This window comes from Hakea prostrata, chromosome 4 (genome assembly GCF_041222555.1).
Source record: "Hakea prostrata isolate BN-2017 chromosome 4, UWA_Hpros_2, whole genome shotgun sequence".
Taxonomy (NCBI): Eukaryota; Viridiplantae; Streptophyta; class Magnoliopsida; order Proteales; family Proteaceae; genus Hakea; species Hakea prostrata.
Window position 1 is genome coordinate 54,555,912 of NC_142603.1, and position 16,780 is coordinate 54,572,691.

The window sequence follows — 16,780 nt, forward strand, 5'->3', positions numbered from 1 at the left end:
CCAACGCAGGTATCTGATATGGAGCTTGAAATAGCTTTGCATTTGGCTTTTGTCATAAAAATATAATTACTTGGTTAGCCAACCTAACGAAAACAATGTAAGAGGTACAGAAGGTGTAGAGGTTGCAAAAGAAGGTAATGGCAAAATTGGCTCATCACTTTCCTGATGGAGCTGATGCTGTGCAGGGACACTTCGAATCAAGTTGAATATGATATCTCCTGAGATGCATAGCCCAGCAAGCATCAACTTAAAAATTCTGACACAACATTAATATTCCATGCTCAAAATCACAGAAGCCAAATTGTATTTTGGAAATGGCATTGAACCCTATAATCAGTAAAAGCCAGATAGCAAAGTTCAGGCAATATTCATATAATGGCTGCTAGGAAGAATTACAAGAAGTCAAAGGTCATTTTCTTTTTTATGATGCTTGAATGTCTGACATCTACTCCAGCTAAAGATAGAATCTCCAATGGATGTGGCTTTTGTTTAGAAATTTAAACTGAACAACTCTGTTTTTATGTATTAGAAGATTACTTCCCTTCTAAACTATATATTTATTTATATGCCACTTCATCTCATTGATTCTTTTATGTAAAATGTGAATTCAACTGCAATGGTTTAAATTTTTTGTCTATCATTGATTCATTTCTGCTGTATGTGTTATCAATTGCTGACATGATTGCACTGAGCTTTTAGGATTTCTTTTCTTGGCAATGTTGATATATGGTCTTGCATGAACTTGATGCAACAAAGAATCAAACCATCCATATTGAAATTATATGTGTATGGCTGAATAGATCTGAGAAGACTTTCTAGATTCTTTATCCAATTTCCTACTAGTCCTGGCCACCTGATTCCATGCTAAGTTAGACCATTAAACTGTATACACTGCCCTGGATTATTTGGCAGGTAGAGTTATCCCTACCATAGGTTGTCAAATCCACATAAGCAAGGAAGGTGGAGCAGTAGGATCACATTCTAGGTGTGTTGATCATCAATTTTGGCACATAGCAGATCCGAGTTGGTCTACTGGTGTCAATTAAATGTGCTCAAGGTGTTTTTTTCTTAGCTCCAAGTACTTTTTAGTTCATAAAGATATCTTTCTGTAGGAGTATCTTCCATCCTATAGCTAAGAGATCAAGAAGGGATTCAGCTGTTAAAGCTACACTAATGAACCTTACTCCTTGAATTGATTATAATGGAGATTTGACGTTCCGTATTTTCTTAATGGTTCCATGGGCATTAAGAGGTGATTTTCAAACTTGACAAGTATGTTTTTTTTAGTGACAAAACAGGTTGGAAGAAAAAAGAGCCTGGTTGATTGTTACTTAGCTTTAATGCCGTGAACAATAAGGCTTGACTCATTGACTTGACTACGCAACAGTTTAAAAGGTGCTTTTCAAACTTGGCATCAAGGTGGTCATTTTCTTAGCAACAAAACAAGTTGGAAGAAAAATGAGGTAGGTTGATTGTTACTTAGCTTTAAAGCCGTGAACAATAAGTCTTGACTCATTGACTTGACTACGCATCAAGGTGGTCATTTTCTTAGCAACAAAACAGGTTGGAAGAAAAATGAGGTAGGTTGATTGTTACTTAGCTTTAAAGCCGTGAACAATAGGGCTTGACTCATTGAGTTGACTATGCAAGGATTTAAGAGGCGATTTTCAAATATCACATCATGGTGGTCATTTTCTTGGCAACAAAATATAGTGAAAGGAGAAGGAAACATGCTGAGTAATGGAAGTTAGACTAATTAAGTTTTTTGGCCAGAAAAAAAATTAGAAAGTAGACTAATTAATGGAACTAATTAATTAATTCAATAGCCAAACATCCAAGAAATGAGAATTACTACTTTTGAGTTCATGGGGTCATAAGGCCTTTAAAGTTGGCTTTGGTCTTGTAAGTCATGCTTGGAATGAGAATTGATTTCTTCCATAAAAATGATTTTATGGAAGAATGTGAATGAATTTTCTATGTTTATATTGGTTTGATTTTACTTGGCTTCCTTAATATATATATATCTTACAATTTATCTATTATTATAACCTAAAATTTTCTTTGATTTCTAATATCCATAAGTAGTTCAACTAGTCATCGGGGCTTCTTTTTTTTTTTTTGGGGGGGGGGGGGGGGGGAGTCATTACCACAATGGCTTTTGTGAGTGTTTTATGCTTTTGTTTCAGTGTTTATGCTTCCAAAAACTGTCTGTTAGAGGAGAGAACTGCTCTCTTACAACTGAGAGATTCTCTCAAATATCGGAACGGTTCCGCTCCTGTTAAGCATTGTGCAAGAGACGACTGTTGTGTTGGAAATTATAATGTGATTCCACACAACAGAATTTGTGGTGGTTGATAAGTCAACCAATACACATTTATTGAAGCTTCCTATTACTTGCTCTTCTTTTACTAAAAAGTTGGACTGTTTGTGGAAAATCTTACTTTAGCAAACACTATATATACATTAAGGGTGTCAATTGGTACGGTTTCGGTATTAAATTGGTGCGGGAAAAAAAATTTAAACACAGTATTTTGTGATGTACAATTTTGGTACGAACAAATCCATACCACTTTTGTTATTAGTTCATTAAAATCCAAATGAAATTGCAATCAAATAATCGATATAATCTGATATTAACAAAGACAAAACAAGTAATTTAAGAAGAGGAGTGAAAGATGAAATGAAAAATTGAAACAGGAATTACGGATAGGGTAAATGTAAAGTGTTTTAATTGTAAAATTATATTTATATCCCTTAATTTGATGGGTACCAATTTAGTACGGTTTCGGTACATACCAGATCCGTACCGAAGAAATTTGGTTTCAGCATGTATCGTATCAAAATTTGAATGATGTGGTTTTAGACGGAATGGTTTAGTACGGTTAAATGGCTTTGGTACGCAAATTGACACCCTTAGGTCACAGTCACCAGCAAGGTTTAAAGTATCGTATCGAGTATCCATCGGTGATTTTAAGAGACGATCATCCTCGTCGGTATTGTATCGCTCGGCCAATGAATTTTAGTGTAATTCAATGGAGAGCGATCGAAATGTATCGGATCGGTTGGGTCAAATATGGATCGTATTTGCTAGTATCGTAGGGTATCGTGGGATACTTTAAACCTTGGTCACCAGGATAGAGTCTCTCATCTACGTTCCTATAATGGATGCTGGCTCAACCCAAATAATGATTTGTTGGTCATGCAATGTTGGGAGGAGGTCATAAATGTTAAGATTTGTTCAGAGAATTCAAGCTGACACTGTCATTTGGACTACGACTTCTAATGGTCTTTACTCGCTGAGAAGCGCGCATGAGGTGATCAAGAATCACGCTCCTCCTGTTGGTGGTCTCTCATTTGGCGTTCAGCTGCTCTTTCATGCTTTAGCTTCACATTTTGGATAGCAGCTCACAGTCAGTTACCAGTTAAGCACCGCCTCCTCTATTGGGGTATTACTAAGGATTCTCAATGTATTCTCTGCAAATCTGATATACTAAGGATAGAGAAGATTCAATGCAAAAAATTAGCTTCCAATTGAAGTGAACATAGATATTAATAAAGAGATCTAGAAGGGATTTAGCTCTTAAAGCTCCACTAATGAAGCTTATTCCTTGAATTGTTTATAATGGAGATTTGAAGTTCCCTATTTTCTTAATGGTTCCATAGACAGATAAAAAGTGATTTTGAAATTTGACAAGAAGTATGTTTTTCTTAGGCAACAAAACAAGTTGGAAGAAAAATGAGGCTGGTTGATTGTTACTTAGCTTTAAAGCCGTGAACAATAAGGCTTGATTCCTTGACTTGACCATGCAACGGTTTAAGAGGTGATTTTCAAACTTGGCATCACGGTGGTCATTTTCTTAGCAACAAAACAGGTTTGAAGAAAAATGAGGTAGGTTGATTGTTACTTAGCTTTAAGCCGTGAACAAGAAGGCTTGACTCATTGAGTTGACTATGCAAGGGTTTAAGAGGTGATTTTCAAACTAGGCATTAGGTACATGGCGAAAGGAAAAGGAAACATGTTGAGTAATGGAACTTAGACTAATTAATTTTTTTGGTCAGAAAAAAATGAAAAGTAACTAATTAATTAATTTAATAGCCAAACATCCATGAAATGAGAATTGCTACTTTCGAGTTCATGTGGTCATAAGGCCTTTAAAATTGGCTTTGGTCTTGTAAGTCTTGTTTGGAATGAGAATTGATTTCTTTCATAAAAATGTAGAATCTGAATGAATTTTCTATGTTTATATTGGTTTGATTTGACTTGGCTTCTTTTATATATATTTTACAAGTTATCTATTATTATACCTAAAATTTTCTTTGATCTCTAATATTTATAGGCAGTTCTACTAGTCATGGGAGCTTCTTTATTTTTTGGGAGGAGTATTTACCACAACTACTTTTGTGAGTGTTTTATGCTTTTGTTTTAGTGTTTATGGTTCCAAAAATTGTCTCATAGAGGAGAGAACTGTTCTCTTACCACTGAGAGATTCTCTCAAATATCGGATTGGTTCCACTTTTGTTAATCACTGTGCGAGAGATGGCTACTGTGGTTGGAAATTTATAATGTGATTCCACACAATGTAATTTCTGTTTTTTGGTAAATAAAATTCCATTGAGAAAGGATAGAAGAACACGAGGTATCAAATTGACACATGTCTAATAGTCATGGAGTGGAGTTTGGCCTTGGTTTAACATTTTATATCATACGATATAGAATAATACAAGTAGTTAAGGTATATTTGTCATTTCCTCTAATCAACTAACAATTGTAATAGACAAGGGCGTGATGCCTATTTGACATCAGGCATGTTTTCCTTAGAGAGAAGAACACATTGGAAGGATGTCGTATTTGTACATTTTCCTTGTAGTCTAAGTAGCTGAGGAGATTGAATCATGGAATGACTATAATGTAGTGGAGTTCCCTATTTTCTTAATGGGGTCCATGGACTGCTAAGATGTGATTTTCAAATTTGGCATCAAGTATGTTTTTCTTAGACAACATAACACGTTGATGTTACTGAATTCATTGACTTGATCACTATGCAAGGTATGAATGAGAGGGGTTCCCAATTGTCGACACACACTTACATGGTTGCTACATTCTTTAGTTAATGAGGAACATGGGCTAAGAGAGTCGGAGGTGATTTTCAAAGTTGCCATCAAGGTAGTCATTTTCTGTTGAATTCATTATAATGGAGATTTGAAGTTCCCAATTTTCTTAATGGTTCCGTGGGTAGTTAAGAGGTAATTTTCAAATTTGACAACAAGTATGTTTTTCTTTGGCGACAAAATAGGTTGGAAGAAAAATGAGGCTGGTTGATTGTTACTTAGCTTTAAAGCCGTGAACAATAAGGTTTGACTCATTGACTTGACTATGCAAGGGTTTAAGAGGCAATTTTCAAAGTTGGCATTAAAGTGGTCATTTTCTTAGCAACAAAACATAGCGAAAGGAAAAGGAAACATGATGAGTAATGGAACTTAGACTAATTAATTAATTAATTCAATAGCCAAACATCCATTGAAATGAGAATTGCTACTTTCGAGTTCATGGGGTCATAAGGCCTTTAAAGTTGGCTTTGGTCTTGTAAGTCATGTTTGGAATGAGAATTGATTTCTTCCATAAAAATGAAGAATGTGAATGAATTTTCTACGTTTATATTGGTTTAATTTGACTTGGCTTCCTTTATATATATATATATATATATATATATATATATATTACAAGTTATCTATTATTTTACCTAAAATTTTCTTTGATCTCTAATATCCATAAATAGTTCAACTAGTCATGGTCTTTTTTTTTTCTTTTCTTTTTGTGCGTGGGGGTATTTACCACAATGGCTTTTGTGAATGTTTTATGCTTTTGTTTTAGTCTTTATGGTTCTAAAAACTGTCTAATAGAGGAAAGGAACTGCTTTCTTACAGCTGAGAGATTCTATCAAATATTAGAATGGTTCCACTCTTGTTAATCATTGTGAAAGAGATGGCCGTTACGTTGCAGTTAGAAATTCATAACGTGATTCCACACAACGTAATTTCTGTTTTTTGGTACATAAACTTCCATTGAGAAAGTACAAAAGAACACAAGTTATCAGACTGACGCAGGTCTAATAGCCAAGGAGTGGAGTTCGGCCTTGGTTTATCATTTTATATCACAAGATATAGAATAATACAAGTAGTTAAGGTATATTTGTCATTTCCTCTAACCAACTAACAGCTGTAATAGACAAGAGTGCGATGCCTATTTGACATTAGGTATGTTTTCCATAGACAAAAGAACACATTGGAAGAATGTCGTATTTGTACATTTTCCTTGTAGTCTAAGTAGAAAGGGAACTTGAATCATTGAATGACTATAATGTAGTAGAGTTCCCTATTTTCTTAATGGGGCCCATGGGTGGCTAAGATGTGATTTCAAATTTGGCATCAAGTATGTTTTTCTTAGACAACAGAACACGTTGGAAGAAAAAAGGAACCATGTTGATGTTACTGAATTCATTGACTTGATCACTATGCAAGGTATGAATGAGAGGGGTTCCCAATTGTCAACTCAGTTGTGTGGTTGCTACATTCTTTAGTTAATGAGGTCCATTGGTTAAGAGAGTTAGAGGTGATTTTCAAAGTTGCCATCAAGGTGGTCATTTTCTGTTGACTTGACTTGGCTATGTTTATGCGAATGTAACTCTCTACATTTGGCCACCCTTCACTTTTTGGCTTAGAGATATTAGTCTCTCCACTTGAATAAATGAATTTTCTACCAAAATGAAGATTTGGCTACCTTTATATATATATATCTTACAAGTTATCTATTATTATACTCAAAATATTCTTTGATCTTTGATCTCCATAGACAGTTCAACTATTCATGGGGACCTCTTCTTGTTCTTCTTCTGGGGTGATTACCACAACAGTTTTCATGAGTGTTTTATGCTTTTGTTTTAGTGTTTATGGTTCCAAAAGCTGTTTGATGGAGGAGAGGACTGCTCTCTTACAACTGAGAGATTCTCTCAATTATCCGAACGGTACTGCCCTTGATCAGTGGGTGGGACATAACTATTGTGATTGGCAATCTATAAGCTGTGATTCCACACACAATTTAATATCTATTTCTCTGCACAATGAAAGAGAAGTACAATTAGGGAAATGGTACCCCAATGCTTCTTTATTTACTCATTTCAAAAAGTTACAATCCCTATATTTAACACACAGCAACATTGGAGGTTGGATTATGCCACAAGGTACGTATTAATCCATTTATAGATCATGAGACCTTTTGCATCTTAATTAATTTTGAGTTTTTATTACAAATATTAATTATGATGCAGCATTATGCGAACTACGAAATCTCAAGATCATTGAATTTAAGTGGGAACCATCTAGACGATGGAGGCCTTCCAAGGTGTCTTGCACGTGGCCTTCCTTTTTTGGAAGTGGTTACTTTACATAGAAATTCTCCAAGCCTATCATCCACTTTATTATCAGGTAATTATGATAAGGGACGAACTTCATCTATGATATCTCGTCCATACCCAATAATTTATGAAGTTAGTTCATTAAAATTTCTATATATCTAGCTATCAATATATTATTTTTCTAATTGATCAAGATACTTATGCTATTGAATATTTAACTTGCCCTTAATTTAATTTGTCTCATGTATGGTGGTGTTGCAGCATTATGTGGATTGGAGAATCTCCGCCAGTTAGATTTAGGTTATAATGTTCTTAGCAATGGAAGTCTTCCTCCTTGCATGTTAGATGCATTCTCTTCTTTGGAAAGTCTTGATTTATCCAATTTTACTATTGAAGAATCGTCTAATGTCCTAACAGGTACAATGAGGAAAAGTCTTTCTCTCTACAAATGATATTTTTCCAATTGTTTTTTAGTTTTACAATAAAGTCAAAGAAATTTATATAAATATGTAGAGTTTCTAAATTTTTTTTATGTGTCTTCATGTATTTTAGCACTACAAGGAGCAAGAAATCTTCGGGAACTGTATCTACAAAATAATAATCTCAGTGATGGAACCATGGAAGGTAGAAAATTCTAAATCGACAATGTGATTACATGCTGGGGATATAGAAACATTTATTACCAATTAATAGAAGTCTATCAATAAGATGTCACAAATCCTTTTTTATTTATTTATTTTTAATGTACACTAATAAACTATCATGTGCAGCACTATGTGGAGTAATAAGAAATCTCAAGACATTGGATTTAAGTTTAAGCAATCTCAATGTGCAACATATACCACCTTGTCTACAACAAAATTATTATTCTTTGGAAACTCTTAATCTAATTGACATGACTCCTACCAAAGACTCAAAAGCACTCCTAAAAGGTAAAGCTTAAAAAGATTATATATGTCTTGTGAATTATAAACTCATTGTAATTTGAGCAAAGTGAGATATGTACATGGTTTACATATGTGTGCATTACAGGACTATCATGTGGGTGGAAGAAACTCAGAGTGTTAGATCTGCGATATAATGATCTTAGTGATGAAGACTTACCTTCATGCCTATTCTACAACAGTTCCGTGCTCGAAGAACTGTATCTGTCATCAAATAATTTAAGAGGTTCACTTGGTTTATCAACAGGTACATCCCAATGCATTAATTAGGAGGTCCATTAATCATGTGATTATAAACTGATTGTAATTTGAGCAAAGTGAGATAGACGGAATATGTACGTGTGCATTACAGGACTGTCATGTGGGTGGAAGAAACTCAGAGTGTTGGATTTGAGCTATAATGATCTTAGTGATGAAAACATACTTTCATGCCTATTCTACAACAGTTCCGTGCTCGAAGAACTGGATTTGTCATCAAATAATTTAAGAGGTTCACTTGGCTTATCAACAGGTACATACCAAATACCAATGCATTAACTAAGAGGCCGGCCCATTAATTTGTTGCTAGATTCCCTAGCTATTATATTTGATGTCTAATTTTTGTACTTTTTTGGTTGTCAGTTAAGAGATTGCAATGTTTTTTCTGCACCATGACCTGGAAATGGTGTTAATTGGACATGTTGGGCCAGTCACAGTTTTTCAGAAGCTTGTTAGAACTTAGCATTGACAGACCTATACAAAATGTTTTGAAAACGATCGAATAGGAAAAACAAATGAAAATGAAGAGACATAAAAATATAAGTTGGCCGAATCCAGCCCAATTAATCTGCCTACCTAGGCAAGCTTGGCTGATCTTTAATTACTTAGTGAAGATAGAATAATAGGCTGGCTTGGGTTAATGATTGATATTCCATTTCAATTGTCTATTACTACCTTACTTAGTTGAATAAACCCTTGCTTCTCTACCAAATAAATAACCAGAACGTTATTTATGAAAATAAAATATCTTGTTTAATTTCCATTTCATTAATTGATTGATGAAAATGAAAATCCCATGCTTTGTTTTAATTATTTAATATTTATTCTACAGGGCTCTGTAAACTAAGGAAGCTACGGAGGTTGTATCTTGCCATGAACTCCATAGAGAATGTCCCTTCGACATGTTTGAGCCAATTGAATCCTTTGGAAACCCTTGATCTTTCTGGAAATCAAATTGTAGGTATCGTGCCTCCTTCAATTTCCAACCTAACTTCTCTTAGCTTCCTTTACCTTTCTGAAAATAAGTTGGAAGGAGTGACTTTCTTCTCTATGTTTGCTAATCTTTCAAAACTTGAAAGGATTGACCTTTCAAACAATAGAGATTTGGAAGTTGAAACAGAGTTCCCCACTTGGATTCCGACTTTCCAATTACAATTCTTGAACTTAGACAATTGTAAACTCAGAACTATTCCCCACTTCCTTGGCACCCAACACAACCTATATGAGCTGTCTTTGGCATACAATTCGCTTCAAGGAACAATTCCATCCTGGCTGTTGTACAATGCTACTATAGATTATTCTTTTTTATTCTTGAGGGGCAACCAATTTCATGGCCCACTTCCATTGCCCTTCAAAAATGAAACATCACCAGTGGAGAACCTTGACATCTCTGACAACAATTTTCATGAACTTCCTAGGAATATCAATGTGTTTTTTCCAATTCTATTTGTGTTGAACATGTCCAAAAACAAACTTCAAGGTTGCATTCCTCCCTCATTTGGCAGTTTTCTTGACCTAGGGACATTGGACTTATCGAATAATTACTTTCGAGGTGAGGTACCACATGGATTAGCTCAAAACAATACTTCATTATTACATCTAATCCTATCAAGAAACAACTTATATGGAATGCCAAGAGTTTCTAATTTGACAAATCTACGCACCTTGAGTCTTGATGGTAATCTCTTCACACGACCCTTCCTTATCACTCCATCAAGTGTACCCTCACTCGTCCTTCTAGACATTCGTGGGAACTCCATGGTCGGCAACATTCAGGATTGGCTGCTACCTGTTGCCTTCCCAAATCTTATGTCACTTCTTATGAGAGAGAATCACTTTGTTGGTTATCTTCCACCATCACTATGCCAGATGTACAAATTACGCATTTTGGATCTTTCAAACAACAATATATCTGGAAACATACCTTCTTGCCTCAACAACATCACTGCATGGCTGAAAGAATCTGAAGTAGATGACACTTTTGGATTTGGATCGATGTATTTAAGTGAGGAAGACACGTACAATATCAATTTTGCCACAAAGGGAAAATTGTACTTGTACAAGGGTCGTCCTCTTCTCGGAATGACCGGGATCGACTTATCTATAAACCAGTTGGTTGGTGATATACCATCTCAAATGGGGGAGTTGAGAGCCTTGCATTCACTAAACTTTTCTCACAATTCTCTGACGGGCTATTTACCAGAATCCTTCCAAGAGTTAAAACAGGTGGAGAGTTTAGATCTGTCACACAACAAGTTGGTTGGTATGATACCTCCTCAAATGATACAACTCTCTTTCTTATCCAATTTTAGTGTGGCCTTCAATCAACTCTCAGGAAGGATCCCGTATGAGAGAAATTTTGCTACTTTTACAAAGGAAAGTTATATGGGTAATCTAGGACTTTGTGGACCTCCAATTGAAGTCAATTGTTCATCACCCCAATCACATCACAATGAACACAAGGAAGGAGATGATGAAGAACAAAGTCTTCTCGACAACCACTTATTTTTCTATTCATATGTGGCCATTTGTTTTCTCTTGGGATTCTGGGCTGTTGTTGCTCCTCTTATTCTCAATAGAAATTGGCGTCTAAAGTACTACAAAATTGTGGATAGATGCATTGATTGGTGCAGTGATAGGCTTTTCTGGTGTGTGTATTATATAAAAAACCGTTAACATGTTTGTATTATGTCAAGAAACTGCTAGCAAATTCCTTGCCACTCAATGAAAAGTAGTATGGGACTTCTGCTAGCTGGGTGAGAATCATTTTTTTTTTTTTTTTTCTATTTTGAAATTATGTAATCGCCACTTGCACACACACATATAGAGATGTTTGTAAGGGTTAATTTTCATGTTCCAGTAAGGACTAAAACCATATACTTGGAGATGGGATTGAACTTGTCGAACCAGATAGATTTTTGTAATTGGCTTGAAATTTAATTGCAATTCCTCAAACCGTGACATCCAGCTTTACTTGCTTTTCCAAATGGATCGAGGAGAATTAGTCTCGCAATTCCTTAATCATGTATGTATATATAGGTTGTTAAAGGAAGCTTCTTAGAGGATGGAGTCATGGAGAAGGGATTAAGAATTTATAGGGAATGGATTTCAAAAAACAGCTAGATCTGCTATGCTCTTCTTATGGATGACTTTGCCATCAAGTTCCTTATTATTCAAAGACAACTGAGAAGTCTTCACCATGTGTTTACTGCTAAATGTGAAGTTTAGGATCATTAATTCCTTCCTGGTAAGTTACCCTTTTTAAGTATTTCAAGCATGTATCGCTTGTATAGCATATGCATGCAGGAATCTGATATGGAGTTTGAAATAGCTTTGCATTCGGATTTTGTCATAAAAACAATTTAATTATTTGGTTAGCCAACCTAAACATAAACAATGTAAACGTAGAGGTTGCAAAAGAAGGTAATGCCAAAATTGGCTCATCGCTTTCCTGATGGATCTGATGCTGTGCAGGGACAGTACTTCGAATCAAGTTGAATATGCATGTCTCCTGAGATGCATAGCCCAACAAGCATTAACTTATTCAAAAATTCTGGAACAACATTAATATTCCATGGTCAAAATCACGTACGGAAGCCAAATTGTATTTTGGAAATGGCATTGAACCATGTAATCAGTAAAAAGCAAAATAGCAAAGTTCAGGCAATATTCATATGATGGATGCTAGGAAGAATTACAACAAGTCAAAGGTCATTTTCTTTTTTATGATGCTTGAATGTCTGACATCTACTCCAGCTAAAAGATAGAAAATCTCCAATAGATGTGGCTTTTGTTAGAAATTCAAACTGAATAGCTCTGTTTTTATGTATTAGAAGATTACTTCCCTTCTAAACTATATATTTATTTACATGTCACTTATCTCATTGATTCTTTTATGTAAAATGTGAATTCAACTGCAATGGTTTAAATTTTTTGTCTTTCATTGATTCATTTCTGCTGTATGTGTAATCAATTGTTGACTATGATTGCGCTGGGCTTTTGGGATTTCTTTTCTTGACAATGCTGATATGTGGTCTTGCATGAACTTGATGCAACAAAGAATCAAACCATCTATATTGAAATTATAGGTGTATGGCTGAATAGATCTGAGAAGATTTTCCAGATTCTTTATCCAATTTCCAATTAGCCCTGACCACCTAATTCCATGCTAAGTTAGACCACTGCCCTGGATTATTTGGCGGGTAGAGTTATCCCTACCATAAATTGATTGGTTTCTTTTTTTTTTTTTTTTGGTAAACAGCACTTCATTTAGATAACTAAAAAAAAGTACAAACACACTTGCATGAGTACACAAGGTTCAAACAGAACCAAGGAGCGACAAATGACCAAACTGTCGTACATGCAATAGACAGGGTCATCCAGGGTAAGGGTTGGGTCAAGCCCAAAGTGGATCACGTCCACAAAACCCTTAGAACAAGAGCACCAAAAAAGCACCAATACCCTCAAAGGGGGACATAATACACGCCTCAAGGGCGGACATAACACCCACATAGGGGGACATTACACGCCTCAAGGGCGGACCCAAAACTCCTACAGTTACAAAGATGGCGATGGTAGAAGCGAAAGTGCTGATAAGGTTCAAACCTCCCATCCAGCGATGCCGTATAGGCGTACCGATCAAGCTTGACTCAGAAAAACTTGTACCGAGACTTGGAGTTGTTCTGCGGTGTGCACCAAAGAGCCGCTGCAATCAAAGGAGCTGTTATGTAAAAAAAAAAAAAAAAAAAAAAAAAAGATCTAAGGGGAAACCCTAGATCTGGTTATTGAAGCTGAGATGGGGAAGAGGGAAACGGAGATGGAAAAGAAAACACCAGATCTGGTGTTCCTCGACAGGAAAGAGACAGAGGAAAAACTGGGAGAGATGGAAACGGAGATGCGAGGCGGAGATGGGAAGTGAGAAGATGGGAGAAGAAACAGAACAAGATAGGCTGAGATGGGAGAAGAAACAGAATCGCAGATAGGAGAGGCGAGAGACGGTAGGGTGAGAAGCGGGGAAGGCGAGGTGGAGGGGAGAAGCAGAGATGGGAGATGGAAGGCGGAGGCGGGATGCGGGAAGAGGAGCCGGGAAAGGAGGTGGCCGGGAAAGAGACAGAGAGGGGAAGAAGAGGCGAGTCGGGAGGCGCCGGGAGATGGAGAAATAGACAGAGAGGGAGAGAAGAAACGAGAGATGGAAATAGTCGGGAGGCGGAGAGACTACTAGGCGAGCCTCTCCGCCTCGAGACGTTGCGATTGTTGGAGGCGGCGATCGGGTTGAGAAAGTTGCGAGCCGGGCGCTTTCCCCCGATTTCCCTTTTAATTGAAGCATACAAATTACGTTATATCTATTGTCTACTCATCCCTACCATAGATTGTCAGATACACATAAGCAAGGAAGGTGGAGAAGTAGGATCACATTCTAGGTGTGTTGATCATCAATTTTGGCACATTGCAGATCCAAGTTGGTCTACTGGTGTCAATTAAATGTGCTCAAGGTGTTTTTTTCTTAGCTCCAAGTACTTTTTAGTTCATAAAGATTTCTTTCTATGGGAGTATCTTCCATCCTATAGCTAAGAGATCAAGAAGGGATTCAGCTGTTAAAGCTACACTAATGAAGCTTACTCCTTGAATTGATTATAATGGAGATTTCATGTTCCCTATTTTCTTAATGGTTCCATGGGCATTAAGAGGTGATTTTCAAATTTGACAACAAATATGTTTTTTTTAGGCGATAAAACAGGTTGGAAGAAAAATGAGGCTGATTGATTGTTACTTAGCTTTAAAGCCGTGAACAATAAGGCTTGACTCATTGACTTGACTACGCAACGGTTTAAAAGGTGATTTTCAAACTACGCATCAAGGTGGTCATTTTCTTAGCAACAAAACAGGTTGGAAGAAAAATGAGGTAGGTTGATTGTTACTTAACTTTAAAGCCGTGAACAATAGGGCTTGACTCATAGACTTGACTATGCAATGGTTTAAAAGGTGATTTTCAAACTTTGCATCAAGGTGGTCATTTTCTTAGTAACAAAACATAGTGAAAGGAGAAGGAAACATACCGAGTAATGGAACTTAGACTAATTAAGTTTTTTGGCCAAAAAAATTAGAAAGTAGACTAATTAATGGAACTAATTAATTAATTCAATAGCCAAGCATCCATGAAATGAGAATTGCTACTTTCGAGTTCATGGGGTCATAAGGCCTTTAAAGTTGGCTTTGGTCTTGTAAGTCATGTTTGGAATGAGAATTGATTTCTTCCATAAAAATGAAGAATGTGATGAATTTTATACGTTTATATTGGTTTAATTTGACTTGGCTTCCTTTATATATATCTTACTAATTATATATTATTTTACCTAAATTTTTCTTAATTTGATCTCTAATATCCATAAACAGTTCAACTAGTCATGGTCTTTTTTTCTTTTTGGTAGGTTGGGGGGGGGGGGTGTATTTACCACAACAGCTTTTGTGAGTGTTTTATGCTTTTGTTTTAGTGTTTATGGTTCCAAAAATTGTCCGATAGAGGAGAGAACTGCTCTCTTACAGTTGAAAGATTCTCTCAAATATCGAATGGTTCCGCTCTTGTTAATCACTCATGCGAGAGATGGTCTGCTGCGATTGAAATTAATAACGTGATTCCACACAACATAATTTCTGTTTTTTGGTAAATAAACTTCCATTGAGAAAGGACAACGAACACAAGGTATCGGGAGCGACATAGGTCTAATAGCCAAGGAATGGAGTTCAGCCTTGGTTTATCATTTTATATCACAAGATATAGAATAATACAAATAGTTAAGGTATATTTTTCCTCTAACCCACTAACAGTTGTAATAGTCAAGAGTGTGATGCCTATTTGACATTAGGTATGTTTTCCTTAGAAAGAAGAACATGCACATTGGAAGAATGTCGTATTTGTACATTTTCCTTGTAGTCCTAGCAGAAAAGGAGCTTGAATCATAAGTGGGACTTTGAGGACCTCCAATTGAAGCCAATTGTTCATCACCCCCAATTATATCACAATGAACAAAAGGAAGGTGATGATGAAGAACAAAGTCTTCTTGACAACCACTTATTTTTCTATTCATATGTGGCTATTTGTTTTCTCTTAGGATTCTGGATTGTTGTTGCCCCTCTTATTCTTAGTAGAAATTGGCGTCTAAAGTACTACAAAATTGTGGATAGAAGCATTGATTGGTGCCGTGATAGGCTCTTACTGGTGTTTGTATTAAATAAAGAACCGTTACATGTTTGTATTATGTCAAAAACTGCTAGCAAATTCCTTACCACTCAATGAAAACTAGTATGGGACTTCTCTACGGCTAGGTGTGATTTTTTATTTTCTTCCTATTTTGAGATCATGTAATCACCACTTGCATACACACACATATAGAGATGTTTGTAAGGGTTAAGTTTTCATGTGGGAGTAAGGACTAAAGGCATATACTTGGGGATGAGATTGAACTTGTCGTATCCGATTTTTGTAAACGGCTTGAAATTTAATTTTAATTCCTCGAACCATGATTTGGAGGACTTGCATACATGTTATATGGATTTTCCACTTTGAAAAGGAAAAATGACAATAATGTTTTCTATTTTAAAGTTCAAGCAAAAGTAAGAGGCCTAGATTGTGCATCCAGCTTTACTTGTGTTGAAGTATATACACTTAGACTATTTACGTTCACGACACTATTCACGTGAACATTAAAAAATCTGTTTTTACTATTCACGGCATCTTGTTCACGTGAACATTAAAAAAATCTGTTTTTACCGTTTACGGTACTATTCACGTGAACTGTAAAATTTGTGTTACTGTTCACGTGAACAGTATATGCTAGTGATGCCATCGTACTTTCTATTTCTGATGTAGGAGTCTTGCTACATAAGTTTGAGAGTTTTTAGAAAGCATAGTTTCTATTTTGGTGTTAGTTTCTATTTTCAGAACTTTCTATTTTAGGAGCTAGGAAGTTACTAAAGCTGTAATTTTTTGTTTCCTTTTTCTAGAGGACAATTAGTTGTCTCTCAATTTGTATTAGATTCATTAGAAGTTATATATAAAAAGGCTCTGTGATTCTAGACTTTTAAGCAAGAATCACAAGCCTCTTCTACTAGTTCTTCATCTCTCTTCTCTTCTTCTTCTTCTTCTCTCTTTTCTTTGTTCAAGTTCAA

General features: G+C 35.9%; 1 protein-coding gene across 1 annotated transcript; it reads left to right on the top strand.

The window, feature by feature from the left end:
- The first annotated feature begins 6,817 nt into the window (after window positions 1–6,817).
- LOC149019691 (cuscuta receptor 1-like) lies at window positions 6,818–11,577 on the top strand. Its single transcript, XM_089153660.1, is given in 9 exon segments — window positions 6,818–7,238; window positions 7,326–7,351; window positions 7,353–7,482; window positions 7,674–7,829; window positions 7,965–8,036; window positions 8,183–8,344; window positions 8,445–8,603; window positions 8,709–8,867; window positions 9,447–11,577. Coding segments are annotated over 9 exon segments (3,081 nt in total). The 5' UTR covers window positions 6,818–6,865; the 3' UTR covers window positions 11,291–11,577.
- Window positions 11,578–16,780: the final 5,203 nt, after the last annotated feature.